This window comes from Apiospora kogelbergensis, assembly GCF_038363985.1.
Source record: "Apiospora kogelbergensis strain CBS 113332 chromosome Unknown utg000001l_segment0_segment0, whole genome shotgun sequence".
NCBI classification, from domain to species: domain Eukaryota; kingdom Fungi; phylum Ascomycota; class Sordariomycetes; order Amphisphaeriales; family Apiosporaceae; genus Apiospora; species Apiospora kogelbergensis.
Window position 1 is genome coordinate 6,041,146 of NW_027117418.1, and position 27,614 is coordinate 6,068,759.

General features: G+C 54.3%; 8 protein-coding genes across 8 annotated transcripts; 5 read left to right on the forward strand and 3 right to left on the reverse strand.

The window, feature by feature from the left end:
* Positions 1–1,256: 1,256 nt before the first annotated feature.
* Positions 1,257–4,176, forward strand: PG998_001943 (uncharacterized protein; the record flags this gene model as incomplete). Its single annotated transcript, XM_066868761.1, has 3 exons — positions 1,257–3,321; positions 3,374–3,799; positions 3,842–4,176. The coding sequence occupies 3 exons, from the start codon at positions 1,257–1,259 to the stop codon at positions 4,174–4,176; spliced, it is 2,826 nt and encodes a 941-aa protein (XP_066737176.1).
* A 424-nt stretch (positions 4,177–4,600) lies between these two features.
* On the reverse strand, positions 4,601–7,356 carry PG998_001944 (succinyl- ligase alpha-chain protein; the record flags this gene model as incomplete). Its single annotated transcript, XM_066868762.1, has 8 exons — positions 4,601–4,867; positions 4,962–5,457; positions 5,526–6,080; positions 6,189–6,405; positions 6,489–6,630; positions 6,678–6,890; positions 6,956–7,083; positions 7,164–7,356. 8 exons carry the CDS (start codon positions 7,354–7,356, stop codon positions 4,601–4,603), a joined length of 2,211 nt encoding a protein of 736 aa, XP_066737177.1.
* A 1,014-nt stretch (positions 7,357–8,370) lies between these two features.
* On the forward strand, positions 8,371–9,283 carry PG998_001945 (cutinase; the record flags this gene model as incomplete). Its single annotated transcript, XM_066868763.1, has 2 exons — positions 8,371–8,958; positions 9,029–9,283. 2 exons carry the CDS (start codon positions 8,371–8,373, stop codon positions 9,281–9,283), a joined length of 843 nt encoding a protein of 280 aa, XP_066737178.1.
* A 161-nt stretch (positions 9,284–9,444) lies between these two features.
* On the reverse strand, positions 9,445–9,895 carry PG998_001946 (Cytochrome c oxidase assembly protein COX19; the record flags this gene model as incomplete). Its single annotated transcript, XM_066868764.1, has 3 exons — positions 9,445–9,559; positions 9,624–9,773; positions 9,843–9,895. 3 exons carry the CDS (start codon positions 9,893–9,895, stop codon positions 9,445–9,447), a joined length of 318 nt encoding a protein of 105 aa, XP_066737179.1.
* Positions 9,896–10,589: 694 nt separating this feature from the next.
* PG998_001947 (uncharacterized protein) lies at positions 10,590–11,377 on the forward strand (the record flags this gene model as incomplete). Its single annotated transcript, XM_066868765.1, has 2 exons — positions 10,590–10,828; positions 10,918–11,377. The coding sequence occupies 2 exons, from the start codon at positions 10,590–10,592 to the stop codon at positions 11,375–11,377; spliced, it is 699 nt and encodes a 232-aa protein (XP_066737180.1).
* A 432-nt stretch (positions 11,378–11,809) lies between these two features.
* Positions 11,810–14,367, forward strand: PG998_001948 (uncharacterized protein; the record flags this gene model as incomplete). Its single annotated transcript, XM_066868766.1, has 2 exons — positions 11,810–13,228; positions 13,264–14,367. 2 exons carry the CDS (start codon positions 11,810–11,812, stop codon positions 14,365–14,367), a joined length of 2,523 nt encoding a protein of 840 aa, XP_066737181.1.
* A 1,508-nt stretch (positions 14,368–15,875) lies between these two features.
* PG998_001949 (GLCD beta) lies at positions 15,876–17,402 on the reverse strand (the record flags this gene model as incomplete). Its single annotated transcript, XM_066868767.1, has 1 exon — positions 15,876–17,402. One exon carries the CDS (start codon positions 17,400–17,402, stop codon positions 15,876–15,878), a length of 1,527 nt encoding a protein of 508 aa, XP_066737182.1.
* Positions 17,403–22,899: 5,497 nt separating this feature from the next.
* On the forward strand, positions 22,900–24,169 carry PG998_001950 (uncharacterized protein; the record flags this gene model as incomplete). Its single annotated transcript, XM_066868768.1, has 3 exons — positions 22,900–23,119; positions 23,354–23,474; positions 23,710–24,169. The coding sequence occupies 3 exons, from the start codon at positions 22,900–22,902 to the stop codon at positions 24,167–24,169; spliced, it is 801 nt and encodes a 266-aa protein (XP_066737183.1).
* Positions 24,170–27,614: the final 3,445 nt, after the last annotated feature.

A 27,614-nucleotide genomic window follows, 5' to 3' on the forward strand; every position in this document is an offset into this window, starting at 1 on the left:
CGCAGTGTGCCATTCAAAGTACGTTCCTGCGCAGACATATACTTTCAGCATGTGATGCGCTGCCAATACCTGACATTCCACAGACTGTTTGACAAAGAACAACTACAACGAGTCAAAGTGCCAGGGCTTGGTCGATGCACTGTATGAATGCTGCGATGCCTTCTACCGGAAGAAAGGGGACGATGCCACAAGTCCAAGCTGCCCCAAAGCAGATTTGCTTAGGCTTAAAATGAAGCAGAGGAACGAGGGAACGACAAAATAGCCAACGGCCAATGTCTTTACTGCAAACTCGCTGCGACAGCCTGGCGCAACACGTTGACTGGCGAGGTGTTGTGCGATTATTACGAAGTGGCTGGATTCGACTATTTCCAGCTCCCAACGAATCATTCACGGTAGTAAAATGTGTCACGCTCCTTCTGATAGTCGGCCTGTAGTGAATAGACAGGCGACTTAATGGATAGCGATAGCTCTTTCTAGGCATTCAGTAGCGCGCAAGAGGCCCCGTAGGACCTGGATAAGCATTGAAAGAATTTGGAGCTTATCCCGCGACTCTAATAAGAAGGCCTTGACATTATGTTGAGAAAGAAGAGAAAAGGGCAAAAGGGAAGTGCGGCAGCAGAGATTTATGTACGGTCGTGTCCAACCCAGCCGCAGGAGCCTGGCCAAGCTGCGGCTCCGGCAGCTCCACACAAGCTCTACATATGTACATACATATAGCTACCACTCTAGCCACTACAGACGCCCCAGTGCCCAGGGAGCTCGCTTAGCGCGTCTAGAATGGAAATACAGTGGCTCTGCAGTGGCTCCAGCAGCTAGCAAAGTACCCGAAGGTAAGTAGACGCGCTGCAATGTCGCGTTGATTTGGTGCTACTACAATTTTTGGCTGCAAGAGCCGGCCATTGTGTTGATGCAGAGTCCAATTGTTTGTTTGGCGATGCCCTCTCCTCGACATACTGCCAACCACCTCAATCTGCCTACCTGAACCGATCGCTCGACTTTCGGCCTTCATATCGCACTCAATCTGTTGTCGAACCAGATCATCTAGACCCATTGCACGAACCATTTCGAACGCCTGATTTGACGATGCCCAACTGGCAAACCATCCACTAGAATCCGTCTCAATACCACCTGCAAAGGCGTTGCGCCATCATCATTCTGACCTCGAGACTCGACGGCCTGCCACATCTTCTCTGAAGCCCGCTAGCCATTTCGATTCTTTCATAATCTGGTCTGCGACTGCAGCGCCGACCTTCACCATGGCCGACGACCACGATCCTGACATGTTTGGAATGGACGACGAAATGGACGCCGACATTCCTGCCGAGTCACAGGCGCAGATCCGGTTTGCACTCGACGCTGAGCGATTCGCTAAAGCCCTCGACTCAATCTCGAGAGGCACGAGGACGCACTCGGAGAAGCGGGCCGATATCGTCAAACTTGTCAACCGGTATCACGATATTGCGACCGAGAAAGTTAGCACTCTGCGCGAAACCAGTCGATACTCTCTTTCTTCCCGCCAAAGATCCCTAGATGAGTCCAGCCAGGATTCGATGGACGTTGATGAAGCTGAAGATGCCCGCATCGACCAGGAATTGCGGCATTGGGAGCTCGAGAAACAGACATGGGACTTGCTGCGGCGGTTGCTACCTCTGAGATACCCGGAGAGGAAGACTCTCCAGCCGAAGCGTCGAGACATATCCAAGTTTCAAGATAGCTCCCAGTTATGGGAGGAGTTCTTACAGTCGGACTCTACAGCCCAGGAGAGGAAAGCCATCATGGAGTGTATGCAAGAATTCTCGGACGAGACAAGCATGGATATCGATGAGATGGTTCGTGAATACCAGACAAAGGCGGAACGAGGCGATATCGTAGCTTACGGATGGCTTCATACACGAACCGCCATCAAGATGACGAAGAATATGCAAGGCTACATTGGACCTCTTGACCCCAACGCCGCACATATGACCGAGGATCATCGCAACCAAATCGGGTCAGACCCGCTTGTCACCCAGTTGGACCCCGATGTGGTCACGAGACAGAACCGGAAGCTTGAGCCCCAGGATGAGTACTTTGAACGTGCTATTTGGCTCGGATGCTACGAGTTGCTCCGTAGGGGTAGGAGCATGTCTGAAATCCGCGACTGGTGTGTAGAAAGGACCGAGGTTTGGCGTGCCGTCAGTATGTCTGCCATGCCTTTGTCTAAAGACAGCGAGGGTGAGCGCACTGTTTCAAATCCGCTCGCAACGCTGCTTTGGCGGCGTACCTGCTATGCCTTGGCACGGAATGGTGGCACGGACGACTTTGAACGTGCTGTATATGGCATTCTTTCTGGAGACATTCCGAGCGTGGAGAAGGTATGCGAAACCTGGGACGACTTTGTTTTCGCGCACTATAATGCACTATTGCGATCCCAGTTCGATAACTACGTGGCCAAGCGCTCTTCTCCAGAAGCTGTGCAAGCTGCTACCCAGTCACTTCCAGCTTTCAACGCCCTCCAATTTCACGGCGACGGTGCACCGATAGGGGAACGCGTTGTCCATTATCTCGAGACGAACCCGAAGACTTCGGAGGAAGCCCAAGATCCCATCAAGGCTCTCCAGGGCGCCGTTATCTCTGACTCTGTCAGCCAGTTTGCATACGACAACGGCTTGGCACTGGGTCGTCATGCAAACAAGGACGGCGCCTCGGCCCTCATACCTGATTTCAGCCAATCGCAGTTCAAGCTGGACGACGACAAATACTTCTCACTTCCGCAACCCAACGGACTCCGGGTCTTGGTGCACGCGTTTCTTCTGATTTCGAGCTTGGAAGAATTGCAAGGCGGCGATACACTCAAGCAAGACTTGAGGAGCGCACAGGAAAATGTGCTGGCCGCCTATGTCAGCGCATTGCGACTACACAACCTAGTCGAGCTCATACCTATCTACTGCGCCAAGATCCAGGGCGAGAGAGCATTCTTCACACTCAGCCGGAATGTCAGCATGATAACCGACGAAGAGGAACGGAGAACCATTTTGACCATTATGGAAAAAATCGGGATGGATATTGCCGAGTTCGTCATCTTCCAACCTCGATCTCTTCTCAAGGAATATCCCGAACCCGGCAACGACCTCAGGTCTGGCGCCCTCAACATGTTCCTAGACGAAGTACCATCCCTAAAGTATGGCAGGCGTTTGAGACCAGATTTCTTTGGAGAAATGCCCGATACGTTGGACCCTGTCGACGAACAACTGATCCAGTCACTTGAGTGGATGATGCTTGTTGATGGCCTAGGCGATGAAATTCTGGCTATGGGAGTCGCGATATACAAACGATTCTTAAGTATGATGCGCCATGCATTCCCTAGGAAACTCAATTGCTAATTTGTGAACAGAATCATACAACCTCCACGCCGCGCGTGCTCTCTCTGAACGCGTCAGATGCGCCGACATATTCAGAGCCAAGGCTGGCGTGACCATTGCGGAGGATACTGACTTGTTATGGTTCTCGGAGTTCGATGCCAATGTCGGTATGGACGAGGCTTACGAAGGACCGCGTGACTTGGTGACTGCCAGGAACTTCCTTGAGTTGGAGTGCATGATCCGCGTTCTCGATTCTATGGAGACGGTTGCCTCCAGCCAGGAGATTGCACAAGAGTCGGTCTCAATCCCAATCCTGAAGACGCCGCCTACTAACACCACACGCAGTCCTACGAGCAAGATGAACAGAGAATTCTGGGTTCACATTGGCCAGGAAATCAAGCAAATCAAGAGTTTCGTGGAGCCGTGTCTCCGAGGCTGGCTGAGGGAATCCATTGATGGTAAGTTGTATGTTGATCAGGGGCCTTTCATATCTAACACAGGTGTAGACGAGGAGGACTTCGAGATTCTCCGGGACATGTATTTGCCTGAAACCATCCTAGGTTACGTGAGCGTCCTGCATTTCGCGGGCACCAACTTGACCCGGGAGAACCTGCTCGAGTGCATGGAGCTTGCCGCCACCATCGCAGAAAAGGACTCGGACATTGCGTCGGTCCTAATGAGGAGCGGCCGGATGAAGGAGTTGGTCGAGGGCTTCGCCAACTGCAGCAAGGCCCTCGCGGTCAGTGCGGCGGACAAGAAGGGAGGCGTCGGAGCCAGCAGCAAGAAGATGAGGGAGCTGGGGTGGTCGAGAGAGCTGTGGAGTGTAAAGCGATGAGGATGAGAAACGAAAACCACCCACCTTCGGTACTTAATAGAGGTGTATGCATAACAAACATCGCTAATTCCTCTGGGAGGCTTGTAAGGGGGGAGTTGAATTTGCTTCGTCAAGAGGGCGCGTAGGAGAAGAAGAAGAAGAAGAAGAAGAAAGTACAATAGTAGTGATGAAGCTGGCGTCTAGCCAGACTTTTGCTATGCATGACCTGGTAGTGAATCTGGCCCGAGGTCATTTAGTGCCATCTCAATACTTGATTATTATTTCCATGACCCAATACTATTAAAACCACAACATCCGTGCTCCTGATTGCGAAAGCCCTTCGCTTGCTGTATGGTGAAGTCTGTTCCTCTGACTGTTCTCGATTGTTGCTTCTCTTATTCTTCTTTTAGCATACCTCTCTGGTTGTGTTTTGCCAGTAACCCAGTCAAGACTTGCCCCCTTTGCGGCCGGCGGCGGCTGTTGCTAACTCGACCGCCTTTGCAGCCGCCTCGTCGAAGTCGTCGAAGGCGTACAGGCCTGGCAACCCACTGTCGGCGATGATCTTCTGCCCCTCCGCCTCGTTGGTGCCCCGGATCCGCACCACGACGGGGATCGTGGCCAGTTGCTCCTCCAGATCCTGGAACGCCAGCACGATGCCCCGCGCGATCATGTCGCCGAGCGTCAGGCCGCCGAAGATGTTGACAAAGATGCACTACACAGTTGGTGTGGTCGTGTTAGTTGGCAATCTATTTTCTTTTGGTAGGGGGTGTCGGCGGTTAGATGCCTGAGTAACGTAACCTACTCACCTTGACCCGCTGGTCCTGAAGGATGGCCTCAAAACTCCGCTTGACCGTCTCGCTCGTCGCCTTGCCGCCCGTGTCCAGGAAGTTGGCGGCTTTGCCCCCGGCGTCCGCCAGTGCGTCCACCGTGTTCATGGCGAGGCCCGCGCCGTTGACCAGCGTGCCGATGTTGCGTCTCGCGTAGTCGCTGCTGTCGCTGCGGCCGAGTTTGATGTAGACGATGCCATGCGACTCGGCGGATGCTTCGGCCGGGTCCCGGAAACAATCTAGGTCGCGCAGCGAGTGGACGTCGGCTTGGCGATTCCCGCTGCGTAGGGCGGCGTCATCGAAGCATAGGTACGCGTCCGTGACTTGGACCGCTGTCCTCCTTTCTGGCGAGGATCCTGGCGTGGGTGCGGGGGCCATGGTGACATAAGTCTGGACTAGGAAGGCCTCCTTGGCTATGAAGAGGTCGACGAGCTGACGGACGAGCGTTCTCAGCTGATCAGGGGAGTCAAGGAAACTGAGATCCAGGGTATCGCATATCTCACGGTAGGGGAGGCCAGAAATATCCGCCCCTCCTTCCCTAACCTCAAAATCAGATACCCAGGGGGCGCGACGTTATTGGTCCTGCCGGGATAGTGAGCGATGATGCAGGGGAGGCTGGTGGTCCTGTTGATGGAAACAGCTAGCATACGCTGGGTGCCCTGGGGAGTCTCATGTGTATTGATGCCACACTGACGCAGCACCTCAAGCGCCGGTCCGTGGGCTAGATGCAAGGTTCTCCTGCTGCTTCCTGCCGCTACACGGGGTGAAGATCGCTTGTAGGTAGGTAGCGGTTGATGAGTGTTGGCGAAGGAGTGGAGGGTTCTCCGCTGCTGGTGCAATGGCGCTGCTACCTCTGATGTGGGAGACACGGTAGCAGTAATCCCGCTCTCGGGCCCTTTTCTCTGTGGTTGTCTCGAGAGCGAGGATTTGAGCACTGGTCCGAAGCGTGAAGGGTGGTTAACGACTTCAACGCCGGCGTCGAGCAGAGCCTCGATTTTGTCCCACGTGTCCGGTTCGCCCGGCAAGGCGACCGCGCCTGCGTGACCCATGACCCGGCCTGGGGCAGCGTTGATGCCTGCTATTATGGCAGCTATGGGCCTGGAGAAGAACGTTAGTTTTCAGCCTTTTTTCGTTCTTCGGGTGGTTTGTTTTATCTCTGAAAAGGAGGAAACGGAAGAAAGAAGTACAAGATGTTGTTGCACTTACTTTGGATGGCGTGTTCTGGCCCGGTAATCTTTGATCCATTCGGCGGCCTGGATTTCGGCGTAGCCCCCGATCTCGCCACAGATGGCGATGGCCTCGGTGCTTTCGTCTTCGGCCAGTATCTTCAATCCATCTACCAAGCTTGTGCCGGACAGGACATCGCCGCCGACGCCGATACAGAGACTCTGGCCAAGACCGGCGCGAAGCGTCGATGCAGCCGCTTTACTCGTTATATGTAGAGGTGAGCTCGCTTTCGTGCTATGTCTACGTTACCTACTACAAAAGGTTGAGCAAACGACTTACTTTCGTAACTGAGGGTGCCCGATTTGGCCACGATGCCAACCTTGCCGGGCTCGAAGCACGGTAGCGGCTGGAAGCCGATGCGACACTTGCCGACCGCGGAGATGATACCGGGTGAGTTGGCGCCTAGCAACCTCGAGGCAGACTGGGTCTTGAGTATCGAGTGGATCTGAGCTCGACGTCAGGACTAACACGCCGACATTGGGTGTGCCTTTCAGGGACATGGCGGCCGTTGGAGGTTGGTCGGGTCATGCTACTAACTCGGAGGATATCATGCAACGGGACGTGCTCAGCCACAGCAACGATCAGTGGCACTTCGGCCTCGATGGCTTCTTCGATGGCCGCCTTCGCGTGATGCGCGGCCACGTAGATTCCCGTCGCATCCGGTTTGAGGGCCTCGACCGCCTATTCGCACACACAACGACCCGGCCTGTTAGTGGCAGAGAGCGGGGAGGGCCTTCGGGATGCACTCGTGCCTTTCGAACGGAGGGAAGAACCGGCAGCTCCAGATGCTGGCCCTCGCGACCGGGCGTCACGCCTCCCACGATGTTGGTGCCCCATGCTATGGATTCCTTGGCGTTGGCGGTGGCTTGTCTGCCTGTGCGGTGATGGGTTGGTGTTAGCTATGGTAGCATATACACTATAGGCCCGGTTTTATCGTCAACGCTTCGCATTTACCAGTAAAACCTTGAAATATCACTCGCGTGTGTCTTCCGACATGGAGATTCTTCAGCGTGGCATTGTACTTGCTGCTGTCGATGCGGTTTACGGGGGTAGTGCCGAAGGAGCTCCGGCACGCGACGACGGCCTCGGTCCACCTCGGCAATCTGATGTGCGGCCTCGTCTTATGTAGGGCATGATGGCTGAGCATGGTCGAAGAATTGAAGGTGGAAGAGAGAGAGAGAGGGGGTGTGTGTCTATTCTCTACTCTCTACACACAACGAAGAGTCCGGCGGTGATCAGTTTTGATTACAAACTCAGACAATGCAAGGAGTATCACGATGCAAGGGGTGCCGTGGCAATGGAAGCTCTCTCTGCTGGACCGATAGCCGTCCGAGTTCGGCTACAGTGACGGCGGCCGCTGTAGATGTAGAGTGTGGGTGGCGGAAAGTGCAGGTTCCGTCCCCACTACCATCACAAAGTGCAGTTAGAATTGCTGAGCCTCAATTGTACAGCTCGTCGAAGTTTCAGTGACAGGGGACCTGACTCGAGATCAGTCTCGCTGCCAGATACATCGACTTCCCAGTCCAATCTCCGAAGCGGCGTACTCGGCTCCAATGGCGATGCAAGGTAGAGCCAAGCAAACGTCGGGGTTCGAAAGGCAGCCAGCAGCGCCTTAATTAATTGCCTTATGTGCGCAATCCGGCGCATCGCACAGTGGACATGCCGCGTTGCCGTGTTTCGAAACCCTTCGTCCCTTCAGGACACCTTATGAGGCTCTGCTATGGGATCCATAGTGGGCGCCGGCGTCACCCGCCTACTATTATTAGAGCTGCGACGGATCTCGCTCATGAAATGCGAGTACAAGTAGAGACCGTGTTTCCCACGGCCCGCGCATGCTGGGCAGTGGCTCTCGTTTCCTTATTCGCAAACACTCCTTTTCTTTCCTTACTTTCTCGTCTCACAAGCAGGTCTAGAGGCAGACTCTGGGTAGTTTGCGCTGCATACTGTGCCAGCTTTCTTTCTTTCTTTCTTTCTTTTCGCTCTTTTAATACTATACACGGGCAACAGGCACCCGTTGATTCTCGATAATCCTTTGGGCCGGCTCATTGTCGTTCTGCAGATAGCAGCCTGGAAATAAACAGGTGGTGGAAACGGAAACTCCAAGCGAAGAAAGTACTATACCCCCGCCAGAATAGAGACGAAAACGAAGCGAAACGAAAATATGCGGTTCCACGCCCTCCCCACCAGCTGTCTCGCCCTCCTTTTCGGCTCGCTATCACAAGCGCAGCCGACGGCCAACGGGGACAACGACAACAGCAGCAGCATTAACAGCATTTTCGGCGGCAGCAAGGGCGGCACCGGGCCGGCGCAGGCGAAAATCACCTGCCCGACAGGCGACGGCGTTGGCCTGATCGCCGTGCGGGGGTCGACCGAGGACCCCGGCCCGGGCCGCCTGCTGGCGCCCGTCGCGACCAACATCACCAACCAGATGCCGGGGACGACGCTGGTGTCGGTCGACTACCCGGCCCGGCTGGTCCCCAACTACGTCGGGTCCGAGCGGGAAGGCGTCGAGGCCCTAACGGCGCTCATGCGCCAGTACACGACGGCGTGCCCCGGCGCCCCCATGGCGTTGATGGGGTACTCGCAGGGCGCCCAGGTTATCGCCGACGTTCTTTCGAATGCCACCGCGCCCGTGGACAACCCGGCCCAGCCCCTTTCCACAAACGACATCGCGGCAGTTCTCCTGTTCGGAGATCCCAGTCGCGTCGACGGCGAGTCGTTCAATGCCGGCTCTGCCAACGGCGATGGTGTAAGTTCTTCATTTTTCGCCTACTCCATATCTCTGTATGTGGGTGACTGACATGCTGAATTGCCAACAGCTCTTTGCTCGTCCGGATAGCAAGGCCCTGGAAGCCCTGGGCGATCGCTTGCTGTCCATCTGCAACGACGGCGATCCCGTCTGCGACCGTGGAATCAACATCACGGTGCACCTGAGCTACGACGAGACCAACGGTGCCGAGGGTTCGGAATTCGTCGTCAACCGGTCCATGAAAGCAGTAGCCGCGAAAAAAGGGAAGACGGCAGCTTCACCGCCGGAAGCGAACGGGAAGAGAGCTACTGCATGGACGGCGTAGGGATTCTTCAGAGCCTGCCCCGATTGAATAAAATCCAGGAAGAGATAATTACATGTCATTCTCGTTCCGTAGAACTGACGGAGAAAATAATGAGAGTTGAATTTTCCCGCTTTATTGACCATGGTGTGCGCAGTAGATCAGCTGCTGCCATGTATTTCGATCTACCATTGAAGTTCGCCCTTGACACCCTTTTCAGGCTCCTTTGCCGTGATAGGGGTCTTGGATTTGGGCTCGGCAAAGCCCAGATTCTTGAACTCATCCTTGGCCATCAAATTGCTAGAGGGCCGGGGGGTCAGCAAGGTGAGTCTCGGAGCCTTTGGGGATGTCCAATCCGACTCACTGGTCCATGCGACATGAGAGATAACCCTTTGCCAGCTCACGGCAGGCCGGGTCGTTCATGCCCTTCGACTTCTTGATGCAGTTCAGGTAGTTGCTCATAACCTCTTTGCATTCACCATCGTGGTCCAGAGGGAAACTTCCACGCTGGGGTCTGCGTCCGTGGTCAGCTGCGCGTTGGCGGTGGCAAGATAGAATCGCAACCGTACGAGACCAGACTTACGGGATGGGTTTTGCGGTGTACACGGCACCGCCAGGACTGCCGAACGAACTCATGGTGCAACCATAAAAAGATAGTTCGATTGAAAGGCGACTTCAGGCCAGCTTGCGATGGTATCTTCCCGAGTGCGGAAATGCTGGCGGCCGGAGTCGAGACAAGCTTGGACCGGATAACGAGAATGAGAATGATGTGCTCCAATCCCCCATCACGTGGTGTGTGGTGTGGTGGGCAGGCAGGGGCTAAGCAGCAGCAAAGGCTAAGCTAAGCAGCAAAGGCTAAGCAGCAAAGGCTCTAGTTGCCTTGCCGCCCCTCCGCCCTCTGCCCGTTGCTCGGTGACCCAGCCGATCAAGAAGGAGGCTGGCGTTCTTTGACATCATTCCAGAAACCCGGTCCGTCTCGGCCTCGTCGTGTCAACCGTCATTCAAGGAACAGTTCTCCCCCAATCGAGCCTTATCAATTCGTCCGTCTATTGCCTCTTCCACCACCCTTTTCCCTGCTGGACAAGGCCGCGCAGCAAAAGCTCCACCCCAAGCCACCGCCAACCTCGTCCGGCTCGGTAGTGCGAGGTCAATTAAAAGAACTTGGCTCCGAGGTCTCGCTTCGTAGATACCCGATCTTGAACACCTGAGCAATCAGATCCAAGAAGTCTCTCAATTTCGTCTCAGGGCATCGACGACTTGCGACCCCGGCGGCTCTAGAATCTCACTATCACTGTCTTACATCATTCTGCTTAGAGTTGCTGCTAGAACAATGCGTGCCCAGTATGGCGCTCTTGGCATTTTCCTGTCCGCTATAGCCCTCCTGCCTGTTCAAGCGCAGCATCAATATGCATCGCCGCTGAATAATGTCATCCTCGGGAGGAGACAGCAATGTCCGGCCGAGTACAACAGCTGCGACAGCTTGGGACAAGATTTCGCCGGAACCTGCTGCCCCTTCGGCCAAAAATGCTCTCGAGACCAGAACAAGCAACCCGCGTGTTGTCCAGCCAGGTAAGCCCCCCTCGTCCCCCGCGATGTGTATTTACGTCTCTCTCTCTCTCCCTCTTACGCACGGTCGCTGACTCAACTACTTTATACAGCGCAATTTGCACGGGCACAGCACCGGCATCGCAAGGAACGCCGGCTCCCTCATTTGTGACTAACTCGCTGTTCAATTTCCCGGCCATAGCCACCTCGTTCTCCAACCAGGGGGCGTGTTCCCATGCCTGGGACTCCTGCTCCCGCAACTACGACGTCTGCACCTCGGGCCTCGCCAGCGGGACGGGAGGCTTCCATGTCACCATTGACGTGCCCGGCGGCGGCGGCACCACCGTCCAGCCGACGCACACGACCGTCCCGCTGGAGAGCGCAAAGTCCGTATGCTCCAGCCTCTCGTCGCGCGCTTGCTACAACCTGCAACCCAGCGTGTGCAGCCAGACCGGCACCGCGGCCCCCTTCTACGTCGGCACTGCCAATGCCCAGCCGAGACAGACCCCTCCGCCGCATATTGCTGGAATCATGGCGGGCGTGGGAATCGGGTTTCTAGGGGCTCAGTTTTGAATCAACGATTGGCAAAGGACCTTTTCGCTGTGATGGAATATGATTGGCGGACGAGGAAAAGTGTGGTTGTCAACCGAGATTGGAGCAGCTGTTGGATGACCTGTTATGACTGTCACGATAATGTCTTGGTAGATGTGGTATATATCATTCTCGTCATTCTGTGGATAAAAACGATTTCTTACACCCATTCGTCGGTTCGAGACTCGTCACAAATCCGTCCGTGTGTTGTCGTGAAATAAAGTGTAGTTTTGATAGTGAAGAAAATCGAGGGAAGCTGGACAGTGATTAGCATCTATTCACACCGTGCATTCTGTAGCCTCGGGCGGAACTCAATCACCCGCGCAAGCAGAACTACTCCTTGCAGCATAGTCCCCCAACGGCCGGGTCTTCTCCTATCAGATAACTGAGACGTGCGGTTTCGGAAGAAGCGACATGGCGGCACCGGTCCTTCCCAACGCATCCAATCTTCTGGGCATAGCTCTGGTGATCAACAGATCGCGCGATGGGCCTCGTTACGTCTTCCACTACCCGGCCCACTTCTCGCCCGACAAGGGCCGGTCGTCGTCGCAGAGCCGCGGCAACTCCAGCAACGGCAGCAGCGGTAAACAGCCGCAGCAGGATGGCGATGAGCTGGAAGAGGATGATGATGAGCTCATCGACCGTATGACCGAGGAAGCCTCGCACACGGCCGCCGCCGCCGCGGGCGGCGTCGGCTCGTTGCCCAAGGGCGTCGATGTCGCCAACTGGAATCACGACGACCACCTGGAGACGGAGAGCGGCTCGCAGATAGTACCTTGGGAGCACGTTGCCGGGTTCCCAACACGGGACCTAGAAAGCCTACTGACCCCGGCGCGGGCGTACCATAAGAGGTTGTTCCAGGTCTCGCTAGACGAGCTGGTCGCCATTTCGTATCCCGTCTACGTGCCGGAGAACGGCTCGTGGAAGAAGAAGAAAAAAAAGGAGCAGCAGCAGTCTGTCAGTAGATCGCGGCCCAGCCTCGCCGGAAAGTCCGGCATGGGCTCCTTTGATGACGGAGTCGATAACAGTAATGGAGGCAAATCCTCGTCCACCGAGGCCGTGCCGTCCATCTCGATGACGGCGCCTACCCCGCAGATGGAAACCCGGGACTTGATGGAAGATGCGGGCAATTCGTCCCCAGCACCGCCTGACGCGCAAGACGAGGAGAAGAAGAGTGGCATGACCATGTTCAACCTGGTATTCATGCTGGACCCCAAGAAGCACGAGGCCAAAGAGCTCGTCGACACGCTGTACTTCCACATCATCAAAAAGATTAACAAGGCCTACAAGTATGCGCAGCAACGCAGCGACTTCGTCTGGAAGGAATCCAAGAAGATACTGGCCTTGAAGGAGAAGGGCAGAGAGGAGAAGACGCGCATGAGTGCATTATGGCGCAACATCCTCGAGTCCTCGTCCCTCGCGGCGAGCATGCAGGATATCTACGAGGCCGTGACCGCCAACAGAATCGCGGCCCTGCAGTTGGACACGCCTGAGGGGACGGTAACCCATTCCGTCCAAATCCCTATGCCTTTCTACCTGTCGGACCTCCCGTCTACAGATGCCATCGACGCCGCCGCCGCCGAGCGGTTCAAGGGGCTCTGGATCACCACCGCCAACACATTTGGCGACGTATTCGAGACAGGGCATGACGACCCGTCCTTCCTCGACAAGACGTTCGCGCTACTCCTGCTGCAGGATGAGAAGAAGATCATCGCCGAGCTGCAGGCCGATCCCGATGATACCACGGCCGCCATGATCGAGTTCGTGCGGCTCTCCAAACCCACGACCTCGTTCCATGCCATCGGCGCCGGCACAATGCTGAGCCCTGCCCAAGTCCGACGCTATGCGCAGCACTTTATCTTCTGGAGGCGCGCCATCGCCATCCCCCGCTCCATGCGCGCGACGTCTACATCCTCTCCCCCAACTGCGACACTGCGGGTCTGCCCAAAGCCAGCCAAGCGTGGGCTCGCGCCTTCCCGCTGGCGCCGCCCCTACCCAACTTCCTCGCCGAGATCTCGGCGGCTCCGCGGCCGTACAAGTGGTTTGCGCCCTCGAAGAACCACCGGCCGACGTACCTGCAGATGCTGGCGTGGCTCATGCGCGGCGGGTGGGTGACGCAGCTCTGTACCTTTGCTTATGTGGTCGTTTGGCCCGAGATCCAGTACGAGGTCGAGTACCAGATGGAGGCCGAGGAGATCAAGGCAGCCTCACTCTCAACCACAGAACATGACCGCACTTCCTCGGCATCCACGGACTCGACGAATGGCAGCAGCGGTGAAAATTTCTCGGACGACTTGGCCGGCGCCGACATGGCCTCCTCCACCTTGTCCAGGGGGCCAGGGACCGAGATCAAATCTCCGCGAGACACCTCGCCCGACATCCACACCAGCAGCCACCAGCAGCCTATCAACACCAGTGCCGCCACCTCGCCCATGTCTTCGCCCAGGCGGTCCAGCTTCGGAGCCGACGCCTCTCTATCGTCCACGGAGAACACCGTCCCCAACAACAACAACAACAATAGCAGCAGTAGCAGCAGCAGCAATAGCAACAGCGCCTCCATCGCCACGACGGCCAACGAGGCCGTGGCCGAAAAGGCGCGCCTGAACCGGCTTGCGGACCGCGAGTCCCGCGCCCTGGCTGAGCGCGCGGCGCGTCACGCCCGGAAGCCCGTACCGCAGGCCACGGCCCACCCGTCGCTCAACACGTCGGCGCCGCACCTCGCGCACCTTACCCCCTACGTCATCTCCGACGCCAAGAAGGCCACGGGCAGGGACAGCCGATACCTCAGCGCCATTGCGCAGCGGTTCCCGGCCGACTCGCGCGCCCGCGCCTGCTGGCCCGTCTTCTGGAAGTACTTCAACGGCCACAGCGCCCTCGAGCGTGTTGCCCTGCTCGAGGACATGAAGCGTAAGGAGGCCTGGGCCGTCCTCGGCGCCATGAGCGAGTACATGGTCTGCGTGAGGCACTGGTGAAGATAGCAGAGCCAGTTCCGCAAAGAGCCTCCCAGCAGCATCCCTTCCTGTCCTTCTATTGACGAGGGTGTGCGATGATGAAATAATACAGGGCCTACTAGCGAGCGACAAAACATGTAGGAGGGAGCCAGGAGGAAACCTGTTTTGGTGGCGCTCTGGGTCAGCTGCCTCTATCTACCTATGTTCTACTGCCCCTTCCCTCCCAACCCACAACCTGGCGAGTTTCCACGACGATGGTCTGCCGCGTGGTGTGTTTTGCAAATCTCCCGTCTAACCGCTACCCGCCCATCCGGCGTACCGGCTCCCCACCCAGTCATATCTAAGTTGATGCGTCATCTGTATCGTATCAGCGACGTCAGCAGCTCGGCGAGAGAGAGAGAGAGAGAGGCGTGGTTTGAAAAGGGGATGTGTCATCCTAATCACGTCATTCTTGGAACGAGGTCTTGTTTCGGGAAAAGGGGAGCTTAACGTACCACCAGAAACAAACAGTGGACCAGCGGGTAAAAGTCGAAGAGTAAATGCTCTAGAAAGTGAAGCAACCAGGGACTGGTTTCTTCTTCTTTTCTCTCGGCCGGGCCGTATGACCCGCATGGTTTGAAGAAGGAAGTGAGTGGTTGTGGGAAGAAGATGGCGGAGCAGCATAACGTGACAAGACAAATATCAAGGCCGGCAGTTATGTGTGTCGACTGGAAATATCCAAACAGCTGATGTAGGCAATGAATCTCTCTAGAGGACACTGGAAGTCACCGATGCACACCTAATCCATCCGGGTTGGGCGCTACAGTAGAGGAGGTTCGGCTTTATTACTTCATATATTCTGTCCTCAGAGCATTGCGATTATACTCAACTATGTAATGCCGTGTCAGAAAAGGCTCACATGTGCATGAGAAGCCACAATCAAGGCTACTTAGTATTCGCAATAAATGCTAAGTCTTTCGCTTTCTTGCTCTTCATAGTATGTAAAATATAAAAGACCCTTCGAAAATGAGACAAACGCTAACCGCTAGTCATCATGACATGAGATACCAGAGAGTAAACCGTTCGCAAGCAATGCCCTATAAAACTCCTGAAGAATCAACATCCCCTAGGTATCATATGTGGAAAAACAATCAAAACAAACAGGTTCCAAATGCTAGGGCAGTGTCCGCAACCTGATATTAGCCTTGGCCATACCCGAGCATGAAAGGAATAAAAGCTATGAGTAAATGCATTGGGAGGGGGAAAGGAAAATACGAGGGAAAACCAACACAGGCGACCAGTGGCCCAGCCTCTTGCACCGCCGCAGCTGACAGCCGTATGAAATGCAGCAAAAGGAAATCAACGCCAAATGCAGCTCCCCACTGCCATAAGATGCAATCGCAGATATATCCTCATCAGTATGCACCTGTATAATTAGAACGCCGTCGCCCTGATGCCATGATGCGTGGTGGTGTTGCAGCCAAGACACCGACATAATGACCGGAGAGTTCGCCTCTACAACTCGTCGCGCAGTAACCATGAAGATGCCACTACAAAGTGAGGTCCATGCCACCGTACTCATCTTCATCCTTGACATCATCGTCAGGGTCGTTCCAGAATTGATCAGGGTTGTTGAGATCCCCAGTCAGATCGGCCGTGTCGCCTGGGCTGATGGATAGAGTATCAATCCCAGGTGCGCCATTGAGAGAGTCGCCCCGGTAGTCGGTGTGATGAGGGACGCGTAGTCCTGAGCCATTGAACCGAGAGTACGAGAACGGTGCAGGTTCGTTCTCAGACTTAGACATGGCTTCCATCAGTTCCGTCTGCATACGCTTCTCGTCATCGGTCAGTTCGAATGGAGCACTGCCTCCCATCTCCGTTATGGTGTTGACAAGTTCCTCTTGCTGCTGGAGCTTGAGCTGGAGCATCCACATCAAGTCGCGCATCCAGCTGACGGAACCGTTTAGGATGTCGCCCTTGTTGGGGCCCTTATCTTTGTCCTCCAATGGGAGACCAGTTGTAATGTTGCCGGAGCCGACAGCGGTAGCACGCTTCGCTCCCGGCCCAGCCAGGCCTGAAGTTGCTTGGTTTGGCTGAGACATGCCAGTTAAGGTAGGTGATAAAGGGGTACCGTTCTGGATGAGCTTCTTGACCTTGTCATCTTCTAATCTATGAGTCGGGACCAGTCTGCTCAGATCCTGAATTCTCTCGTTGATATTGTCGCGTCTGCGACGCTCCACGGCGTTGTGCGATTCACGCCTCCGCTTCCTCTTGGCCTCCTGACTTTGCAGATTCGTGGGCGCACCGTTGACCCTAGCAGGCATCGAGGTACCGGCCGGTGCCATGAATTGGGTATTCGAGTAGCCGTGTTGCAAAGGTGAAGAGAGACCGGAGCCGGGATATGATGACTGCAAACTCTTGGGGGTGTTCATCCACTGCCCAGAAGGCGACTTTTCATGATGGCCACCTGGCGTCCGGATGGGCTGGGCACCAAAGTTTGGTGAGTCAAGAGAGCCTGCATTAAGACCAGCCATAACGGCGTTTGCCCCAAGTGGACTCCTTGCATTGCTGGAGGAGTTTCGCTGCATAGCTTGAGCCTGGGCTGGCGTCAACCTTGGACGAGGCTTAGCGTTGAGGAAGCTACCTTCGCCGTCGTTGCTGGCATCGTTGGCGAGGGGCGAGCCCGCAAATGAGTTGGGCGACTGCAGCGAATGTCCAAAGGGTTGTTGCATTTGACGGAAATGCTGCGCGGCATTGAAGCTACTGGCCCACGGGCTGTGGACAGGGTCTCCGTCTGGTGTGTTCGAGTAACCGTTGATGTGGGACGGGTACATGTTCTGGCTAAAGCCCATGTTGATGTCGCTCATGCCGTTGAAGTCCTGGCCGTGGTCCAAAGACTGGTTGGGCTCTTGAGGGCTCATGTCGAGAAGGTCTGAGTCTGCAATCATGGCAGAGCCAGATGAGTAGCCGTTGGAACCGCCGTTAATATCGTGGATTCCGGACATGGCGCGGGGATCAATACTGCCGTTGCTATTGCCTTGGCCCCCGCCAAATTGGTTGAAGCCGAAGTGTGCCATGATTGGCAGCGATTCTCGTATGTGACGTCTATTCTGCTGTCGAAAGAAACCACGGGGTGCAGTTGTTCAGGGAACGATACAAAAGCTCGTGTCTATTTGCGCTACTCCGTAAAGTCAGCCAGTGTCTCGTCGCACCAAACGGTTGAGAGTCATCGTTTCTCCGGGGGAAGGAGCATGCCCCGCATCCAGTTGGCATGAATTGGGTCTCAACCACCAACTATTGGCGACGAGGTGGGGTGCGCATGTCGTAGAACAGAAGTCAGACCACGTTGTGGACGAGTTGCCCAGCCATGGTCAGAGCGAGAAAAAGGAAAGATGATAGCGACTGACCTGTGAATGTGGAGAGTGTCTCACGTTCGAAATTGGCTGGCAATCAGGGAAGGTTTACAAACCCCATATACAGCTGCCTCGAGGGATATTTGATGAGTCAAAGTAGGGTTGGGTTTGTGCAATGGAAGTGCGCGGGGAGGTACCCAAGAATCGAGGTCCACCCCCACGGAGAAGTTGGCAGCGGCGACTTTATGCGCGTATAAATAGGTTTGAGAGCGGAAGATCGGTCGCCTGCTCGCAGCCTTCAAAGAGTCGCAGTTGTTGTTGGGTGCGTAGATGTTTTAGAGGTGTTGGGCAGATGACCAAACAAGGCGGAGGGAGGGAGAGAAACTCTATTGCTTTTTTTTGTTCTCTGGCCTGGTTTGGATCCAACGTGAATGAAGCGCAAAGTCCGGATCGGTCAGGTCGGAAGGACTTCTGGGGAGTGGGTGGGTGTGCGAGGTGCGAGGTACTTGTGTGCGCCAAGAGAGGCTACTCGTAATTCAGCTCAAGCTGGTCTGGTGGGTGTCTGTGAGTCTGTGGGCAACCAACACAAATTCGCCCAGCCCAGCTGCAGATGAGCCTGATGATTGGCCCGGCGTAGCAAATCAAAAGGAAGTCCTGGGTTGCTTCAATAAGTGGAAGCAAGCAAGCGCTGACAACAGGCTGATGTTTTTGTTGCTTGTCGCGAAACGAGGAAGGTGAGAGATGAGACGAGTTGATTCCTCTTAGGTCAGACGAGAAGAGGCGGAGCTACACGTTCGACAGGAGCGGCACAGAGTGGAAGAGGCGCTTTTGATCGGCTTCAAGTGCCCGTTGGGAAGGACAAGGGAGAGTCTGGTAGAAGGTGACAGTTGATGTGTCGCTTTTCTCGGCCCAGAGATTGTTTTGGAGTAGTAGTAGGCGATATGATGGTGATGGTAAGACGAGGGAGATGTGCCAGCTAATATAATTGGGTTACGGCTAGCCAGTCGCCGGTAGTCCCCGGTGCGGTGCGAAAGAACAAGGCCGGGCGCAACTTGGCGTATTTGAGACGGAAGAGACGAGAGTAGGCGATAAATAGGATATCAAAGGTTGGGACGACGGGTTTCCGGGGGGTGGCAACCCTTAATGTATTGATTTGATCGATGCTGACTGGAAAGCTGAAGAATCAAACAGGCGGTAAGGCGCAGTTTCAAGCCTCAAAAGATGCCCGGATTTGCTGGGCAGTTCCAGAGATGGACAGGCAGGGCGGGATTACCGTCGAGATAATCAGATGGAGGGGGGAAGGTTTACCTTGGCACGGAACAAGGCCCGAGACACGCAGTTCAAGTAAAGTTTGTTTATTGTGTGCCGATGCGAGTGTGTTGTGAGTGTGTGCAGCGCAAGACTCGAATGCTATTCCAAACAAAGCGGTCGAAGCCTTCCTGTCGTGTATGATATATGTTACCGAATCGCGGTGAGACCTGTCAAGAAAGAGGCGGTATCGACCAAGATGCTGATTGACGGGAGAGCCCAGTCCAGCCAGAGCAGGGTAAACCTTGCAGGCCTCTGTGCGACCCTTTCCGGCGATTTTAGGGAAGCCGGAGAGTCGAGGCGACGCTGTGATTGGCTGTGGCCAGCCTTGAGCTTGGGAAGATCCCCCGGGCTTTCTTGGTGTGTGTGTGTGTGTGTCTGTGTGTGTACTTGGTCCGTCCAGAACAAGGGACAGGTTGGAAGTTGGAGTTCGATGGGCGGGTTCTGGGCACCGGAAGGGGGGTGGTAGGGGAGGGGGAGGGGCCACTGTAAAGAGGGAGAGGGGGGTTGATTTGGTTCTTAGGCCTTGCAAGGTTATGGGTTAGGCCTGGCTAGCCGTAGGGAACACGGCTGGAGTAGTGCAGTCGAAATGGGCCCTTGGAATCTCTCTCTCTCTCTCGAACCCTCCAACTCTCGACCCCGCTGGGTTACTGTTCCGATACTTGTAGTAGAAACAAGCCAAACAACTTTCCAACGTATGGGTGCAGACTGAGTCAGGCCTGTAGCTCGGAGCTGCTTAGTCCCGTGCTATTGACTCGGTCCGGCAACGTCTCGTCGTTTCTTTCTCGCGGCCTTGTCTCCTTTGTGCGCCGTCCTGCGCAATGCCAGCCAACAACGGTCGACTTTGATAGACGCTACAACCGCCAGTTGCAACGTTTCCTGTGGCTTCCTCTTGGGGTCGGTGAAGACTTGGCTGACTTTGGCTTGCTGTCAGTAGTGTTTCGTTTCCAGCCAGGCCGTGTTGTTCGAGTCGTGGAGAAAATGTACGAATAATCCAGGACAGGTAGATCCTCTGGTCCATGAAGGAATGAGCTTTAGCTCCTGGTACGGTCTCTTGCCCAGACAACAGCAGTCTAGCATTCAAGGCATATGCAAGTTCAAGGTCCACTGGATACCTTCGCAAGGGGAATCAGAGGTGGCAATACTTAGTAGTTGTCGGCGTTGTGAGTGTTGTAGGTTGCGATGGGTTGGGGGCGTCGGTCCTATTAGAGTGGGTGAAGTCCTCTCGGGGGATGTGCGAAGTCCTTCTTATATGCTGATGGCAGTGCCTGTCCCGACAAGAGAGCGCGGCCAGTCTCTCCCCGTCAGGATGTCTTCATTTGTAAACAACCTTGGTTTCTGCTGGGTGCGTCTCCTGACTTGCATACAGGCCAGCTTTACCCACTTTGGGAATCACTCAACTTGTTGGTGGTGTGTGTCAGGGTGTTAACTCTCACCGGACCATTTTCGTGTCGCCTTGGTCGCTACCTCCCGCAGCACTTCTCTACACACTTGCATGTATTTTCCCATTAATGTTGGTGCAACTCTGGGCGTTCCCGGAAGGCGAAGGGGATGCAGGGAGGGCTTTACGCTAAACGCGTGACGCGGTGAAAGTCAGCCATCCCACCTGCGATAAGACATACTGCCACACCTCCTCTGAGCTGCTTTGGTGTTTGGCTAGCGCGATCTTGGAGGAAAGTGCATCATGGCAAGATGGCATTCTTCAGCATCCTTCGCTGAAGGTTGCATGCCGACCTTGGAAGTTCTATCAAAAACAGACCCGCCTCGCGAAAGCTAATCACATATGACCCATCGAGCTATCAAGTCGACTTTCCCGCTAGCCAAAGGAGCGATCCTGGCCATGATCAGCATGGGATGGCAGAAGAAGTGCAAAGGGTGGGAGAAACGATCATGGCAGGTATCCCTCGCGGATATAGATAGATCACCGTATATCGTATTTAACAGCCGGCATGTTGTGCTAAGCTTCGATACATCAGATTGGGTGGGTCGGCCCCAGCCACTACCCCGTGGCATTTATTTGCTCTACAACAGTGGTAACCCGTATATACACGACAGTTGGTGGTGAGTGGACTGGTTTCTGGACTGGCGAAGTAGCCACGGTCTACTCATCCACTGGCAGAGGCAAACTGTACTGTCTGTAGTATGCAGCCTGCTCGCTCACTTATGCAGGGTCGCTCTGCTTTGCAGATCTTCAAACGGGATCCGTAGAGAGTGGATGGCCCCTATTAGCTGATGGACATCGGCATTTGGAAAGGATGGGTGGTTCCAGATGCGCATCAGCGAAAGACCTCCCCCATTCGGACCATACTGTATGTAACGTTAAGTGGACGCATGCTTCTTCTTGATTACTATGCTGGTGTCGATCCTGTAGGGCCAGCTGCATGAAATATCACCCAGGGTTCAGAAGGCCAATCAAGCCACGCAGCATCAGAGGTGCCCATCTCCCATCTCCCATTTCCCCAGCAGCTTGGGAGAAGGGCCAGTCCAACCATAGCGCGCCCACTCGGCTCGTCGCGAGAGCTTAAAAACAAGCACACTTGCTCTGTTCTGGCTCATAGTCGGCAGCCAGTCAAAAGTTTCCTTCTCAATCGGGGTTTGGGGCTACACAAAGCACTCGACATTAAACGCACCAAGGACTCGCTAGCCTGCTTCTAGTGTATTGAGTTGGATAACGGCGAGGTGGCTATGTAAACGGATGGCTGGCCGGGCACCGCTTCTTCTCGCCATCCATGGATGCTGGAAACACAAACAAACACCTCCCTTCGCACTCTGCCGTGTTTGCCGCCGTCGCGCCTTACCCCACATCCGAATGCAAGTAAGTCTTGAGATGGTGTCGTGGTGAACCCGCTTGCGACGATGACGTCGCCAAATCCGACTAAGTCCAAACTCGTCCTGGCTTGCAGCAGCACGAGAGAAACTGCGTATCGTGAGTGCTACACACATTTACTGAGGCTCCTGGTTCGGTGGATGCATACCTCGCCCGCCAAAACTGCTGCCATATCCGCAGCAAGTACACGGGTTATCATTCACCGATGGTGTCTCATTTCTGAGAAGTCACTGCGAGACGAGCCGTTCGTCGGAAGTAAATGTCCGGCTATCCCGAATTCGAGTCTGTACACATGCAGGCAGCAGTTTGTAAGTCCTTGCTGCTTGCCCTGTGTGTGTCTCTCTCCTTCCCTACCATGTCGGAGGGTTTTCACATGCACGCATATACGCAACGCGCAACCACATTTCCTTCTCGTAGATAGAATACTGAAGGTATGCCTGCAGCCTAGTTATAATATTAGCCACCGTTAAATTGGGCATCAATCATTCCGGGCATCCTGTGTGTATCTGCCGAAGGGAGAGACTCGGACCTCATCCGATATATCTCATGATCATGCATATAACGTGAATGAAATCAAACATACACTCCCAGAGCGTGCTGCGGCTGGTGAGTTGGATTGGAGGAGGAGTGTTCGAGTAGTGCTTCCCTAGCCACCCACAATCTGATCTGACTAAATCCTGGAAGCAAGGCTTGAGCGTGACGCGCAACCAATAAGGGCCCCCCATCACAATCACCCCACCCCACCACCCAATCCCTAGCGACGACACCTCCTTTCCCAGAACATACCAAGCCTTGCCCCAACCGCCATTCTTACGTCCAGATGGGAGGGTCATAGGACACACCTGCATCCATACCCATTACGACCTTTTGAGCTGCCTACGCTTCTCGACGCGCAACCCGTCAACGAGGCGCGAGAAGACATCGACTAAACATCCACCAGGGGTGGAAGACGATCAACCGACTTGGCTACGAGCACGCTCGAGAACACAAGCTATCCGTTATCCCTCGCGACTACACCTCTCGACACGACAAGCATCGGTTGCAACAGGAAAACCTATCAGCGAACGGCCAACCAACGACGCAGATATGGCGTCTGCTTCTTTCAGAGAATCAATGAACTCGATGGGCTGGTCCCGTCGCGAACCCGACATGCCCGTGAACACCAGCCAACAGACCGGCTTACTGTCCTCGATCAGGTCGCTCAACCCATTCGGCGACCGTTATGTCCAACTACCCACGACCGAGGGGCCTGGGGCTCCACTGCCGGCGAGCACTCGTCGCGAAGAGGAAGAAGGGTGGTTCGCTTGTGAGTAAAACACCCATGTCTTTGCCTTCTATTGTTCTTGTCGCAATGCCCGTTATGCGTCACCCGGTTTCAAGCCCCTTGCAGGGTGCCTCGATGGCGCCCATGTGCGAGTTTCTATAGCTCTGTTAGCTCAATAGTACACTCCACTCCTATGTCTTATCTTCGCACATGGGCAAATGTATACCCCCCATATTCAAGGCAAGGCTGATCACAAATCTCGATTGCGTCATACAGTGAGCCGTTGGGACCGCATGCTAGTCTTCGCCGGCTGCAACATCGCTGCCCTTGCCTGTTTCGTGCTCTGCTTCGCCCTGTGGCCTGTCCTATGGCTGAAGCCCAGCAAGCTCGCAATATTGTAGGTCATCCTCGTTTCTATGTTTACTCCACGCCTGAATCCTTGTCTACCTCAAGCGGGCATCCTGCCCATGTGGCCAAGCTCGTTGGGGTCATATATTGCGCATGACATCCTTGGGACGGGCTCCTCCCGTTCCTTGCTATATGCGACGAGCCGCTCTGCATATGCGGCCAGCCCTGCATAAGTGCGGTCGATCAATGATCGGTTGATGGCAATCCCATCTTCGACCTGGTAGAACTGGCCCAATACTCGAAATTGCAAAGCTTCCGTTCATTCCAAGTGTTCCCAGATCTTTAGCCACATGCCCTGCTGACACAACTTCCTTTAGATGGTCCTTTGGCTCGGTTTTATTCCTGTGCTCATGGGCGGCCATGATGGGACCGATGGCTTACATACAGCATTTGCTATCTGGCAATCGCTTGCCATTTACTGCAGGCTATTTTGGTTCCATCTTCCTCACGCTATTTTTCGCCCTCGGTGTGAGTCATACCCTTTGCTGGCCCTGTGCGTATGGTTGGGACAACATAATTGACATCTTCCAGGTTCATAGTGCACTCCTGACCTTAATGGCGGCTATCGTTCAGTTAGCCTGCCTGGTATGGTATCTTGTCAGTTACTTCCCCATGGGATCGAGCGGCCTGCGTTTTGCAACCAGCTTTGGCGCCCGCAGGGCTGTTGCTTGGATGACTGGTTAGGCGTCTATTCCTCTGGAGCCTTGAAAGAAAGCTGCCGAAGACAATGTACGATATGCGGAATTCAACCACATACCTAACAAAACCACCTTCAGGCATGGCCATGTTTGTGAACCCCGGGAGCCAGTCTCAGATGTGACGCGATTGCGGGACTAACGACCAGTTTCTAATGGCTTACTTGCGCCTTCCATCAACGATAATATAGTATTTATTCTCACAACCAGCCGTCCACGAAAGGCCAACTCTAATCCATCAAGAGCCCTCTGGGTCGAATCTTATGTCGAGACGGCACTCAATGTCTTATAGACAACCTCTGACACAACCCAGCAAGGCCCTACTATTCAGTTTGATAGTTTAACCTCTTTGGGCTACCATTTCGTATCTTAGCATGCGTTACGGCACGCATTGCTGCCATGAGTTATCCTTGAAGCCCCAGCCACTTCAAGCCAAGGTCAAGAATAAGAACTGGGACCAAAGCGCCGACCAAATTCACCAGAACATCCGACTACCCATGTTTATTTCCTCGGCTCCTTCACCTAAATGCAACCTCTAGCTGCAATTGTTAGGGGTGCTGATGTGGTAATGCTTACCTACATGCAAATACTTGCAGTGGCCCCGCTGCCCTGTTCCAATGGCTAGGCTGCCTTGGATCTTCACTGATTACAAACCGCAATACAAAAACGTGGGCGAACCTGATATCTTTAAAGCATTCGGGAGGTTCGGGTGCTTCGGATTATCATATGAGCACATGTACATAGACTCCCCTTATCGACTGCACACACCAACAGTTATAAATAGGCGTTGGCCCGGCGACGGCAATTATAGCTGTGTTCAGGTGCCCCGAGGATGTCTGATTCTACATCTTCTTTGTGCCCTGTGGAGCTTTAGAACCGACAAGCATTGCGGTGGACGGACATGGCTTGTTCGAGACCCCAGGTGCCGCAAGCCTCCGTCGGCATCTGAAGCCAATCGACCCACTAATGACGGACCATAGAGGGCCGTTATCAACGGCTCGCTAGATTAGAGATACCTAGGTTGTAGGCCCCTGGATAATCAAGAGCGAAACCAACGGCCTCCTCTGCGAGTTGCCACCTCCACGTTGTTGTTGTTGTTGTTTGGGGAAGTCGCAGCAATTTTTCCTTCGCCTTTTCTCCCGGAAGAGCCCGGGGCGAGGACAATATCGTTCGGGCTTGGGGTAAGCACCCCCGTCCACATTAATCGTTTCGGGACACAAGTTATTTCTATCCACAAATCGACGCCTGTGTTCAGATTTTGCATCACCGCATTGGATAACCCGACCAATGGCCGGCCACCCGTTTCCATCCAGTACCTACATAGGTATCTTGCCATCAAGTAGAACGGACGGTATTGGTTACCACGGGACATAATGTCGATAAGTTGCACATGTTAGTGGGTGGTTGGGACTGGTACTCCCGGGGAGCCTGATACAGTCGTACAAGGCAAAGCGAGCCTAACGTTGATGTTGCAACACCAGACCATGGAAACCGCAGAAGACAAGATAGACAAAGTGCATAGAACGGGAGGTTAACATGTCATGGCTGTGAGAGTCGGATCAAAACGACGCATTGGCCCCGTATTGGATGACTAACCCATTTTTCTCCTCTTCGAGATGAGAACGAGTGCCGATTGCACGGAAATCTCAGGGCAGAGGTTAGATTCCAAAATTGAGTATATATCCCACTTGAGGAGACTGAGAAAACCGAAGGTGCCGCCGGCAGGTATATGGTGGGCATTGGATAAAGACCTCAATCCCAACTCAGATGGAAGAGTGAGGGCTTTTGCACCGAAACTCCCACAAACCCTGTTTGGCTTGCCGCACCGCACAGCAGGTGGTAACATTCATCACTAAACGGGCGGCGGGAGCAATAAGAACAACCCCGGACTGTGTAAGTCAATCTACATGCCTGGGTGTACATAGACCTCACTTAGCCCTACATTGAACCCCGACATCTTCGGCTTCACTTGAGCACAATCAGTCGAAGTACTTTTCCTTGGCTATATCGACTTATCACACGACAATTACGTCTTCATACTCAGTCCAGTTGCATCTGAGTTAGGCAGACACGACACGATCCGATCCGACTAAGACGCTACGCAAGCCAACACTGAGTGAAGTCATCTGGTAACGAACGGGGTTGCATTCAGTCGCCCACTCCAGATTTCGGTACGTCTGAGTCTTGTCTGGCTAGGTCATAGGCCAACAGAGATTCTTAGCTTTTTTTTCTTTCTGTTCCTTCTCTCCCTCCGGCCCTCGTTTTGCGAGCAACATTGCCCAGGCGACTTTAAACAACCCAGCCCAACCCACTCGTTGCCAATCCACTCACTACCAGGTTTACCATCTTGGGGCGGCTTGTTGGACCTTCCGAATTGCGAACGAATGCGCTCAAGCGACCAATTCCCCTCCGGTTGTTACCTACCACTTCCTTACACTACTGCATTCAAGAGCGGAATTCTGTTACCCTCTAGTGCCCATCTTAGTAGGCGAGAACCCAGAGCCAGAGAGGGTCCGCCAGGAAAACAGAGCATCCAAGCAGCAACAGAGGGAGAAAAAAATTATTATAATTTTTTCCGGAGCTTGCACACACAACAAAATTCCCTTCACTCCAAACACACAACCCTTCTCTTCCTCCAATCGTCTTACTTGTGTGTCCATTCTTCTCTGGCTAGTAAGGTACTTCGCATTGCTGGACGTAGCTGAGACATTCTCAGCATAGACGAAGGAGAAACCGCAAAGGCATCAGCGCAAATTCGTCTCTTTTGTATGTCTCCCCCTCCTCGTCAACTCCCACCCCTCCTTCAATAGAGTATCTACCCAAGCCGCCGCCTACCTGCCTGCGAATTGTCTCTTGGAGTCATTTCACAAGTTGCTACCACAGCCTGTCCCTGATCTCATTCAAGCCGACTCTCGACGGTCCGGCCCGTGCTGCTTTCTTTCTCGCCACCAAGCATTGCGATTGCGGATTTTTCTGTTAAATCACAGGAAAGCTGACCAGTCACCATTTGCCAGGCGATTGATACCCTCCTCAACGTTGTGTCAACCATATTCCGCCCGAGGCCACGTCGTCGTCTTGAGTCTTACAGCACACAGGCAGTCGCGTGCACCATTTTCTAGGTGGTTTTATCTACTACCCTGAGAGCCACACGTGGAATTTGGCATTTGCTCACGTCCCGGTCTCTGCATTGCCATTTGTTTCTTACATTTGGGTTTTCCCAAAAAGACAGGAGCCATTCAGTTTCCACGCACAGTTGGTTGGTCAACCAGTAATTTAGTTACAAGGTTTTCCGCAGCCCAGGCATATTCACTCTCCGAAGCCCCAAGTGGTCCAAACCCTCTTGTAAAAGGAAAGAATCTATCAGTGCCTTCCTTTTGCACTTGCGACCTCGAGCCAACGGAACTTTTCCCCCTGCACTCTCTCCATTTACGTGC